Source organism: Lathyrus oleraceus, chromosome 3, assembly GCF_024323335.1.
Source record: "Lathyrus oleraceus cultivar Zhongwan6 chromosome 3, CAAS_Psat_ZW6_1.0, whole genome shotgun sequence".
NCBI lineage: Eukaryota > Viridiplantae > Streptophyta > Magnoliopsida > Fabales > Fabaceae > Lathyrus > Lathyrus oleraceus.
Genome location: NC_066581.1, coordinates 8,196,559 through 8,209,851, shown reverse-complemented (window position 1 = coordinate 8,209,851; position 13,293 = coordinate 8,196,559). Strand labels below are relative to the sequence as shown.

Sequence of the window (13,293 nt, the reverse complement as noted above, 5' to 3'; positions counted from 1 at the left end):
GCAAGTTCAAAGTTGTTTAAACATTACATGGTACTTGTAATGATAGGAATGGAAACTGGAGGTTTCTATCTAGGAGTGCCTAGGTATAGATTGCATTGGGTAGGGATTAAGTGAGGAGTTGTAAATGAGGGAGTTTAACTCTGAATTAATACTACTAATAATGGATCTTCTTCCTGGCTTGGTATGCCCCCAGAGTTGGTAATGTTGTACCGAACTGGGTTAACAATTACTGGTGTTTTTACCTTCTGCACACTATATTTTGTCTGTTATAATTCAGTCTGTTTCTAGTCTGTTCATGAAGGGAATAACAGACTTGACACATAACCTGCAGTCTGATTGCAAAACAGAATGTTATGACATTCATTATTGACTGCTGTTACTGATAGACTGGTTAGTCTGTTACAGTTTATCCATCTGTAATGTTGTGACAGATGATGTTCAAAACAATGTTGAGACATCATGCTTAGAACTGGGCAGGATTAATAATCTTAAGGGCTATGTTTGATCCCTACTGTGTGTTTGCACTAGATGGACAAAATTGGATGTTCTTCTTCCCATGGTGGTATATTAGCAGATGTCTTGACATCTGTGGCTGAGTGCACCTGAGTACTGGAGTGTAATTGTTATAATTGTCTTGTTGTTTTTACTAACAGTGTTGGATCAGATGTCATGACTTCGTGTAGAACATTTGTACTCTAACTATACCAGAATTTCACAAATATTCAATCAAGCTCCTAGGATCTCCACTTGGCTTGTGTCTCTTAACTTGGATGCTTATGACAATGGTCCTTCTAACCCTCTCAAGTTTGGAATCCCTATCACACAAGAACAAACAATCAAAAAGTTCACAATGCAATAAGAGGAATGGACAAAAAGAGTTTAGATTAGGGGTCCTTTCAAGCCAACTTCAAGATTAAGCATTCTAAAGGCATGAGGCCTAGTTGCTCTTCAACAAATTTAGCATTCTAAAGGCATGAGGCCTAGTTGCTCTTGAACTCCATTAAGCATATGTAAGGTCCTAAGTCTAAGTCCTTTCTCCTTTTTGCCTTGGGTTCACACAAACACAGACAAAAGAAACACAAAGCAACAATATATTTATATACAATAATAAGCTCAAGTGAGCAAAAAGAAAATGGCATAAACATAAACATGAGCTCAAATGAGCAAAGGGAAAAGACAATATGAATAAATGAGCAAGAAATTAAATTGCATTAAAGTAAATTGCAAGAATTAAGTGCTTGAATTAAGAGTTAGTAATTAGTAGTTAGTGTTAGTGTGCCATAAGGCAATTTAGCGCTATGTTAAGCAATCGTAAGTGGACTAATGTAGTAGTCACACCTATTTGAGGTCGGTCAATAAAACTATAGGCAAATAAACACAAGTTAGAGATCATGACTAGTAAGCCAAGCTCCTACAACTTGCCATGCCAAAAGAAAAGAAGAATGACCTTGTATGGATTTTAGGTTTTCTGCTTGACCAAGAAGCAACCTATCTTGGACACAAAGCAATTCACTTGATCTTTGATCAAGTTGAATTTGATTTGGATCAAAGAAGGTTAAGTCTCTCATATGTCGAGGCTAACCACAAATCATTAACTCATTGGTCAAAAGAAAAAGAAGAAGAAAAGAGATGAAGATGAAATGTACAAAATGAAAATTCAAATGACATAACCAAAACACAATGATCAAATGTGAATGGAATCAACATCAATCAATGGTAAACTGAAGTGAAATGAAGATTAGAAGTCAAGAGAGGTCAAACATATTTTTGGTATTTTTGGAATTAAAATAATACATAAAATAAAATGAACAAAGTAAGGTCAAACTTCAAATCCAATTCAAATCAACTTGGATAAGTCCAATTGGATCATCATAAGTCTAACATGGTCAAACTAGGTTTGACAAATTTTCTCAATATTTTTTTAAAACAGAAACAATTTAAAAATCAATTAAAAGCATTAAAATATAACACAAATGAATTAAAATCTCAAATAAATCTCAAATCAATTAAGAAATTAATGAGAATATTTTTCATAGACTTATCATCATCCATATATGTTAGGAAAATATTTTTGGCATTTTTGAATATCAAAAAGTATTTTAAATGAATTAAAAACTATCAAAAATGAAATAATTCACAAAAAATATTAAATGGAATCACAAAAATAATTAAAAATTAGATTATGAAACTAGATTTTTTAAGAATTTTTTTGCAATTGGCCTCATATTTTTGTGATTCCAAATAAAAGAGTTATGAATTTTTGAAAATAAAAGGAATTAAGGAAAATAAAACAGAAATTAAAAAATCAGAAAAAATCAGGAGCGCATGATTCAACTTCATTAATTGATGTGGACAATCAAGTGGTCCAGAAGCGCGCGCGCATTGTGATCCTCAGTCAAACGTATCACACGCTGGATTAAAAATAGTAAACATAATGTATGGCCACGATTAGAACGGAGAAATAAGATCTAAAGGCCAGAACTCATCCACGTGGGGACGGTGGTGGAAACCACCGTCTTCTCCGGTGAGCAAACAGAAACCGACCACCAGTTGCAGGTTTTGCAACCTCAACCAAATTGCACGTGCCTTATACCAAATTAAAGCTGGGGTGATGTACATCACCCCTGTAACCTTGGATTTCTCTCAAGATCCCTATGGAAGGAGAAACCTGAGATGGAAAATCCATGTGTTAAATCTGAAATGCATGAATTCATGAAATTAAAGCCACCATTGGCTTGCCTCTCACACGAGGACTTCAGAGAACCAAACAAAAACAAGCAGATCACAATATATGGTGAGATATGGATCAAAACAGTTGAGATGTAAACCTTTGAAGTGTAGCTCTGATGAGCACGATCCACTCCAATTCTTACTTGCAGCTTGATCTTGAGGTGTGGTATGAGTGCAAGGCTAAGGAATAAGTGTTGAAGATCAACTGATTTTGTTGAAATTCAAACTTGAAAAGAGAAATGAAAATTCAAAATTCCTTTGGTGTGAGGTTGGGTATGGATTTCAGCAGAGCTTTAGGCGCCTTCAGGTTGATAATTGAATGAAGCAAGGTTCCTATTTATAGCTGAAATGCAAGGCAAGGTGAGGAGAAACTCGTGTGCATGATCATTGGGTCCTCCATGCATGGGCCTGTACAGGCGCATGTGAGGCCCAAAACCAATTGGAAATGCAAGATGAAGTCACTTGGAGTTGAAATGGACGTGCATTCTGAGCTGCATTGGCTTGTGCATCAAGTTACAAAGTGAAATGCATAATTGATCACAAATGTTCCTCTCTTCGAAAGTCCCATATGGAAACATTCAAACATAGGCATGTGAGTAATGGTTGGAAAGGTCTTGACATAAGGAAAAAAATCTATGTTGGACAAAAATCCATTTGGAGTTTGGAAATTTATGAAAACTGGTCATGAAGTTTGATGTCCAAAACATGTCTTTGAAAAATTTGCCAAAAGTGACCAACTACAAGCCCTTCTGTTTCAGTGATGCAAGCTTCAAATTGAAAAACCTCCAACATCAAAGTTGTATATATTTTCAATATGATCAATTTGGACTTAAATTTTGCATAATTTGTATTTTTGATGAGAAAGTTGTGGGCACTTGAAGTTGGACTTTTTCAAGATTCAATGACTTTGGTCCAAAGTGATCTATATTGTTTTGTATTATCACATGTGTTTCTTTTAGGATTATGAAATTTTTTCCAACATAACATTTTAAGTATACATCACAAAATTTCCAATGCAATTGGTCTCACCTGAAAATTATAAAAAATGAAGGAGTTAGGTCCTTGGGAAGTTGACCCAAAATTAGGGTTTCAGTCAAAATGACCTATAATGTTTTGAAATGAATTATGACCTTACAAGTTTCAAATTGATTTTTTATGAACATGAAAGTTGTTAATATGGTTTTTAAGAACATGTTTTCTCTTGGGGTCATCTTCATTTGACAAACACATCAAAAGTTAGGTCTCAATGGATTTCAATTTGGTCAGATGACTTGACTGCTCAACGTCTCAAGTCCAAACTTCAAATCTTGATGAATGAATGATTAAGGATACTCACATAAGCTCATATATGCATAAAATGATGAATTAAAGAACTTTCCTTGATTGAATTTGATCATAGGTTGAGGTTTCTTCATGAGCAAGGCACAGTCAATGCACAACTGAATTAGGGTTTCCTTGGGAAACAAGCCTCAAACCCCTTGGTTTATCTTGATCAAATTGACAAATTGAGATACTTGGGAGACATAGATGAGGATTGAGAGCTTTGGGAACCATTTTCATGCTTGATTTCATCTTCATTTAGCCACTTCTTTGAGCATATGAGCCTCCTAGGAGCCTTGGATCACATGATTGCTTATGCTTCAAAACAAAAGATGTTAGTGACATATTTTTGTGCTTTTGGTTAGTAAACAAAATAAGAAAAGCAAAAACGTACAATTCAATCATGCTTTATGGTCTCAAACCAACTCACACAAGTCCCAACCTTAGGGTAAGGAGCCACACATGCTATGATCCTTTAGGAAAATGCAATGAGCAATGATATGATGCCATGAGGGATCTTAGGGTCAAAATTAGAGTCTTACACAACCATACCTCTTTTCCCTCACCTACAATAATCTTGGAAGCCATATACATCTTTCATGATATCTTCCCCATCGTGTACACACAATAACTATTGAATCATCATCATTATTCTTCAACACACATAGCCACTCATCCATTTCTACATCCTCTTTCAACACTTACGTTGCCATTTTGTTCTTACATCAAACACACTCCATATACTAACTTCCATCTCCACCTTGTAAAACACAAATGACCATCCTCCTCTTTTCAAAATAATGAAAGAAACAATAGCATGTATTTTATCCTTCATTATGACACCTACATAAATCATTCTTTCTTCTCCATAACAACACTCAAACTATATTCATCTCCTTTCACTCTCCAACACTATCTTCTCACAACTACAAGCTTCACAAACATCACACCTTTATTCTTTCTTGTGAGATATTGGATCAAACTCTACTATGGTTGAAGGGTGACTTCTTGGTTCGACAATCCCACAAGATCATTAACATGTCATCAAAGTCTGTTCACATGTTATAGTTGAAGTATGCTAGGATTGTTAGCATATCAAATTAAGCATGTTTATTATGCCCAATGTTTTAAGTTAGCTTATTCTCTAAGTTAGCTTGTGTAATGGGCCTGTGTGTAAAATCCCATTAGTTTAGTGTGTTTGTTTTCTTATAAATAACATACTAGTCTCTCATCATTGTACAATGCAAATCCTAATTAGGGTGAGAGAGGTTATTTGCTATCCTGTAACATTTATAATCTTGTTTCAAAGAGAAAGTAAAGAATATTAGTTTATAACCAATTTCATTGTGTTCTTACTTTTTTCTCCTTTTCTACCCTTGTGGGTCTCTTGATCAAGAAACCAATTATATTTTGTAATTTCGATATCATTTTCACAACATTTCTTTTTAACAAAAAAAAAGAACAAGAAAGAGCTTGGTGTTTCTTCATGATGAACATCCATTATTTTCATCAACTTCACAAACACGATATTGTCACTTCTGCTCCACCTTCATGAACAAACAACCTTCAACCTCCCTCACTTTCCTTCATGAGTTAACTGTCGTTAGCTAACTCCATAAACGAACTGCACCTCCCTCCACCGTCGTTCACCTCCGATTGTGCCACCCTCTCTGATCATGTTACTACATCTACCAGCTGCACATCACCACTCGCATAATGGCGGCGCCCCACCCTCCATTCATGAGTCTGTTGGCTACGTCCATTATGGTAGCCTTACTTTCATATTTGATTTTGAAATATATATTTTTTTCTTCTTTCTTTTTTGGTATGATTGAGTTTGGAACTGAAAATGGGTGAAAGAGATTTATGTGTTTGTTTTATTTTGATGAAAGATTGGTATGAAGAAGTAAAGAGGGGACCACGTGGGAAAGAAGAAAAGAGACAAATCCTCTTTTTCTCTCTGACTTGCTTTTGTTATATTTTGGTTTATTATTATTTATTTATTTTTAGAATAATGCCACATGTAGCCATTTGATTCGTTAGGTTAACTCTTTTTTTTTAATAAAAAAAATCATGCCTTGACGTTAGGTGGAACACAATGCCTCTCTCTCCAAATTGGTAACTTTTTATATTTTTTTAATTCAATTTAATATCTTTTATTCAGAAAAAATGAGAATTAAGTTAGGGATAATTGTGGGTTAGGCCTAACATAATAATGTTGATTTGATAATTCTGACACCCCTTGCTCATTCCTACTGGCACCCCTTTTTCATGTTTTTTTATATTTATTTTAATTTTATTTTATTGATTAATTAATTAATTTAGATTAATAATTAATAAATTGATTAATTTTTATTTAGTTGATTAGATTTTAATTACTTTTAATTGTTAAGTGGTTTATTTGATGAATTGTTAATCGATCTCATTTTGATAAGTCATTTACTTAGGTAATTTCTCTTTTAATCCTTGTCCATATTATCATACATGTAAATAACCGCACTTGATATTTCCCACAAATTCAATTTCACTAACATTTCATTCGATTTCAAAATCAATTCCAACTTTCCACAATTTCAAAATAAATACAATCAACCAAATTAATTTCAAACCATTTACAAAATCAAATCAAACATAACATTAATTTTTTTTTAAAAAAAATACGAAAGAAGAGGATTATTGGCATTCCGGTAGGAACCCTCGAATGATCGGTCTCGAGCCACGCATTTTGGGTTAACCGTTCATTCTTTTTTTTCATTCTTAAAACACTTAATTAACTTGGAAAAAAAGGTTCCTTGGGATCTAGCATTCTAACTTAACTCTTTGAACAATTGATTATGAGGCATGTGCCTTGTTCTTGTCAAGCATTTGTTTTCCATCAAATAATTTTCTTAATTAATCTTGAATGAAAAAGGACCGTTGAAATCTAGCATTCTGGTGGAACCCTGAATGATTGATCCTGAGGCTTATGTCTCGTTCTCATCAAACGTTTGTCATTCACCTATAAAATACATGTAACACATCAAACTTCTTTTTCTCGCAGCCGTGCGATCTCAAAAAACTTTTCATAAGTGAAGGACATTTTGTATCGAGATGATGCAGGACAATGCTTCATCCGTAATCGTTGAGTTGAGATAAGTGACATTTTTCCATGAATGTTGATATGTAGAAATCCATTCAATGTGATGCAAACGACCGCTCCTCACCTATTTTGGGTAAAACAATTTTTTTTCGTCGATTGATACAAAGTAGCTTCCGCTAAAATCGACCAACAAATAAAGCATTTTCTACTTATAACTACGCATACCTTGGGTTCTCTATTGCACCTGAAGATACATTAGAGCGAAACCTACAATCTCGTCAGGCACATTAATAAAGAAAAGTTTGTGACCCCTTTCTTTTTCTCTTTAAAATTTTTAATTCGAAGAAAACAAATGACATAAGCTAACATTTAAATCGTAAGCCTAACTAAAAGGTTCTTGTTGAGTACAACGAATGTGAGGGGTGCTAATACCTTCCCCTTGCATAATCGAATCCCGAACCCAAATATGGTTGCGACAAAGGTTTTATCAAAGGTTTTATCAGTATTTTCCTATTCCTTCATTGGAATAAATAAAGTTCGATGGCGACTCTGGTCAAACATTTTTTCAGCGAGCCCAAGGTCGAGGATATCAGAATCAACACCAGAGCCAACATAGGCCCCACAACAACCTGGAAAGAAGGAATACTCCTCTCGATCTTATTCCTATGTCATATAGTTAACTTTTACAACATCTGATTCAAAGCTCATTGGTGGATCCCAAACCTATGAAGCCGATGCCACAACCATACCCACCTGGGTATGATCTGGATGTGCAATATGGATATCATGTTGAATCAATAGGGAACTCAACTGAAGACTGCAACACTTTCAAATACAAAGTACAATAGTTGATCGATAAAAAGTACATATATTTTCTAGAAGGAAACCTGGTGGTGAACGTTAACCTCTCGCCCTTATAAGTGTGAAGACCTCAAGGGGAATCTCCTGAAGTTAGTGGATCATACATGAAGTCATCCTCAACACTGGCAGTCATTAGGGCATTATTATCATTTGTATTTTTTATTTTCTTTGTATTTTCCTTTACGAGTTAAACTAACATCTCATTCGAAAGACCTACGGAGTTCAAAAAATATCTAACTCATCAAACTTTCCGGGGGTCCTAAGACTCAAACTTTCTTCCCTTGGATTATATATACTTTTTTGGTATAATCAAGATCAAAAGTTTTCCGATTTTTTTTCACACTGTGTTATTTTAGGAGAGTCTAATAGAAGTATTTACAACAGACATAATACAACAAACACATAACAAAATAAACAAAATGTGATTAAAGTAAAAGTGCAAAAAAAGTAAGAGGGAAATGCCCCTTCAAACTTGAACTGGACATTGACCCTAATGTTCTGGTAAAAGTAAATGAGGGTACAAAGAAACTCATAGAAACCTCACTATGGAGGTGGAAAGCGCAACATCAGTTGCTGAATCACCTACTGAACATTATCAAGTATGATGTTCTACCTTAGACGTCATCTCCTTGTAGAATTGTCCTTCTCTTACCTCAACTGATCTACTCGATTACTTTGGATTTTCGAGTGCATCCAATCCAATCTTTCTTGATTAAAACTAGTTTGTTTGGTTTCTTGATAGGTAGGTTGTATGGATGCTTCAAACTCATCATCCACTTAAGTACCTACATTGTTAGTTTCAAATTTTGGGCTACCAGGTGATAGCCTTGGAGGAATCTCCGACCCTTCAAACATGTTCAACAACTTCACTGAATCATGATGTGTCTAAAATATATCAGCAACAACATTTTAACCGTTTATGTTTCTGGTTCAGTACATGTATTTCTCTTTATTAATAAGACTTAACAAATGTTGCATTTCACTCAATATACCTCATTTTAATATCTTATATGTATATCTTGCCTTGTACACATGGGTAACGCTAATGATATTTTATGGATCTCTATCTTTCAAAGTAACAATTATGTATTTAGCCATATTGTATCTTGTCATGTCAATCACAAACCATCTTTCATCATCTTTTAAACGACCAAATACATCATTTCCATCTAAGTCCTTAGCTAGTTTATGATTATGAAACTCGCACCTAACCATAATCTTCCAACCGCTACCACTTGGAATATATCTCAGCATAAATGGACATTTAACTTTAATACTATAACTACCATAAGAAGAATTCTTCTTTTTGTAGTTTTCTCCTCTCTCACAACTCTTAATCAATTTACTTTTCCTCCATTTGATACTATTTGCGGTATTAGGTGACTAGTAACAACAATAATACCATGATGTTTACCAATGGATTATTCTCATGCTAACTCGTCAGTTATGGAGGAAAATATATGTATTTTACAACATATACAAAATAAATTATCATTGTCAGAGATACCAAGTCTATTAAGTTTTGAACAAGTTAAAAAGAAAACATGTAAGTAAAACATACATCGTCAGTGGTGAAAATCTGCAGGGGAACCATCAGGATCTGGACCGTGCAAATGAAGCATTCTGAACTACTAATTTTTTTATAGTAGGCAAAAAATCCGATATATTGGAATTTTCAAAATATTCGAAATTTTTGGGTCTATACCGGATTTTTCAAAATATTCGGGTGAAACAATAGATGTCCCAAAAATACTGATTTTTTCAAAATATCCGGTATAACTGTATCAAATTTTTAAAAAAATACGGTAAAAATTCAAATAATTTTAAGAAAATACAGGTTCTTTCGAAAATATGTGGTAAAAATGTAACAAAATACTAGATTTTTCAAAAAAATTGGTAAAAACTCATCAATTTTTAAAACATTCGGTAAAATTGCATAAATTCTACCTTTTCCAAAAACATTCTTACCAGATTTTTCTGCATAACTATCATATTTTTTTCTTCCAATGATTCAAACTATTTTTTTTTGGACCCAATATAAAATTTTGAAAGGTAAATAATGGAGAATGTATTTTTTTTCTATTTTGAAAATATGTGGGATACTATATCACTTGGAGTGACAGGAAAAAATCTCATGTTATAGACACAAATTTTTTTTTTAATATTTTTTATTTAAAATATGTGCAATCAAGAACTCTTTGATACTAATTTACTCGTTGTTCTAAAATAAATTTATGGAACACTATATAAAATAAATGATATTTTATGGATATTTTGAAGAAACATTAATAAAAATTAACCACAATATTCACAAAAACTATCTTATATTAAAAATATACTTATTGTTACATGTAAGAATTATGTTTCATTGGTGTATAAATAATTCGCGATGTAGGAATTTTTCTTCAACTTGTGCGCTTTTTGTTCCAACCAACACGGAACTATTCTCTCAACATTTATTTTCTTTTCTCTTTTACATGATAGAACGAATAATCTGTGACTTAATAATCCGTGCTTGACATTGTGTGACAAACAAAATCAATGGCCTCAACCAAAACTTTTACTTTTGAGGAAGTTTCCAAACACAACAACAAAAAAGATTGTTGGATTATGATCCATGGAAAGGTCTCTTTTCAACACTATCTTTTGTTATGATTCTTATTATTTTTTGATATTGTTAAGTGCATTGCATGATTTGTTGTGAAACACATACACCATGAATACAACACTTACACCGACACCGGTAATAATTTGAAAAAATAAATAAATTAAAAGTAATCACAAGTGTCGGTGTGGAGACGAACACGCCTTTTTCAAAAGTGTGAGTTCTATATGGATCAAACAAATAAGATGAATCATTCAATCAGACAATAAATATATATTTGTTTTGTTGATTTTCATCTATACCATTCCAATGGTGTGTTGTAGGTGTATGATGTGACCCCATTTTTGGATGATCATCCAGGTGGTGAAGAATCTTTAATTTCATCAACAGGTAATAATTAACTTCTCATCAATGATTGATTCATATATAACATGTATATTAGCAATTTAGCATTGAAAAAACTATAGCAAAGCAATTTGGTTGGTTCATAGCATTAAGATCTTGTATTTTAACAGGGAAGGATGCTACTGTTGATTTTGAAGATGTAGGTCATAGTGACTCTGCAATAGATATGATGCACAAATACTGTATTGGAATGGTCGACACGTCGAACATTCCAACTGAAGATAAGTCCATTCCTCCTCCACCTCCGCCTACACAAGCACGCAATAATCGTGATCAATCGTCGGGATTTGTTGCAAAAGCATTGCAATTTATGTTACCGTTACTGATATTGGCCTTTGCATTTGCTATGCAACATTATGGAAAAAAGAAACAAGTCAGTGACGCATAAAATATGAAAAATGATGTGTATGAATCATATTTATTACTCTAGCCAACACTATACTAGCTGATCATTTAAACTCAATTTGTTTAATATCTTGTATTTGAATATTTTGAACTGGATTTTATTATGATTATTGATTAGCTTACATGTTATTGATAATTAAATGTTTATTGGCCAAATTATTTTCTGCCTTTAAGCTTTTGTCACTGTAGGGAACACCATTAATGTGTTATGAGTTTTCTGCAATTTCTGATTCATTGCATACACTGTTTGCTACACTGTAACCATCCTCTCCTGGAACTTTATATAGTCCATGTCAAAAAGTTATTTTTACTTCCAGCAAAGCTAATTTTTACTAATTGGACCCGCTCAGTTGCATATGGCTGAGCTCTAAACTCATCGGCTAAGTAACCCATGACATAATCGAATCAGAAATAGGTTTATGCTCCTTATCAAGATTAATGTAAAAAAATATTACCATGTTTCTAAGTCTTTCTCGTTCATCCACGCACTCTCCCCCATTATTTCAAAGAGATATGATTTTATGTTTTAATATCCTAACAATAGTTTTAAAATGATAATACTTAATATTACGATACATCTGAGATCCAACGCCCTCTAGATTTTTTAAACCAATAGTATTCCCTCTAATAAAGAGTAATATGGTGTATGATCTGATGTCAATTGAAATTTTATTCTTCGCAGTACATATGTGGGATACAGTGTCTTACACAACGTGTACCATAGAAAATAGTTTATAACAGATTATCACAAACTAAAGAATTTAAAGCAGAAAGCAATAAAAACGTAAGAGAATTGTTAACCTAGTTCAGTACAATGTCACTTACGTCTAGGGAACTTCCAACTCGAGAAAGAAAATTCACTCTCAATAGTATTACTACAAATACTTTTAGATGAACAACTTTTGTTCAATATCTCTCTTCCTAATACTACTTGTGTCTTTCTATTTAGGACTCCCCCTAAATATGAGAATCCCTATCAATTTCTCTCAATCACTACCCTAGTGATCAATGCTTTCAACAAATTAAAGATGTTGAATTACAACTCAACTAACAACCAACCTCTATGCCTCGAATATTTAGTTTAGGATTCTTTAGAGGTTTACAATACACACAAAAATACAAATACTCAAAGAACAAAACACAAGCTCACTAAAACATCAATATCCTCGTATTCTTTGTTGGGCATGAGTTTCTATATATAGCATTCCATCTTCAGGGTCTTCAATAAGATTTGATTTAATACATATTTGTTTTTTATGAAGATTTGATTTGCTTGTCCAAAAAATGTGATTTTAAAATCAATTTAAATCTTCATAGATTTGATATGGCCTATGATAATCTTTTAGCCAATCTTCCTAAACGACAAATCTTCTTGGAATAAACTAAAAACACACTCAAATTTACTCGTTGAATATGTATTCCAGACTGAGGATAGATATTTCACACATGCTGGAACATCTTGTCTCACATGTTGCCTCTTCACAAATTCATCTTTTTTTTTCCCGTATTGTTTTTCCTAAAGCAGCCAACCAAAGGAACAACAATTTTCCCCTTTGAAGTTTTTTTGGATAAAATAACTTACAACGTTTCTACAAGATATGCTGGAGTAAATTAAAAAAATTCTCATTCAAGAGAATATACACATACATATGTATCACATCATACAACAATAACGAAAGACTTACACTCATGCTCACATAGTTGAAGGCCAGATGATAGGTCGGATGTTCCAACATATGAGCTCACAACTATTACTCCTCCCTTTTGCGACAATTTGGAAAAGGTATGGAAGTAAATCCTACAAACATACCCAAAAGGGGTAATAATACAACCACAACCAGTTTCTGGACTTGAACGCTAATTTTGATTAGCACGAGTCTTTGTCATT

General features: G+C 33.3%; 1 protein-coding gene across 1 annotated transcript; it reads left to right on the top strand.

Annotated features, from left to right (window-relative positions):
* The first annotated feature begins 10,477 nt into the window (after positions 1-10,477).
* Positions 10,478-11,546, top strand: LOC127132078 (cytochrome b5). Its single transcript, XM_051060948.1, has 3 exons — positions 10,478-10,615; positions 10,919-10,985; positions 11,111-11,546. The coding sequence occupies exons 1-3, from the start codon at positions 10,532-10,534 to the stop codon at positions 11,386-11,388; spliced, it is 429 nt and encodes a 142-aa protein (XP_050916905.1). The 5' UTR covers positions 10,478-10,531; the 3' UTR covers positions 11,389-11,546.
* The last annotated feature ends 1,747 nt before the right edge of the window (positions 11,547-13,293 follow it).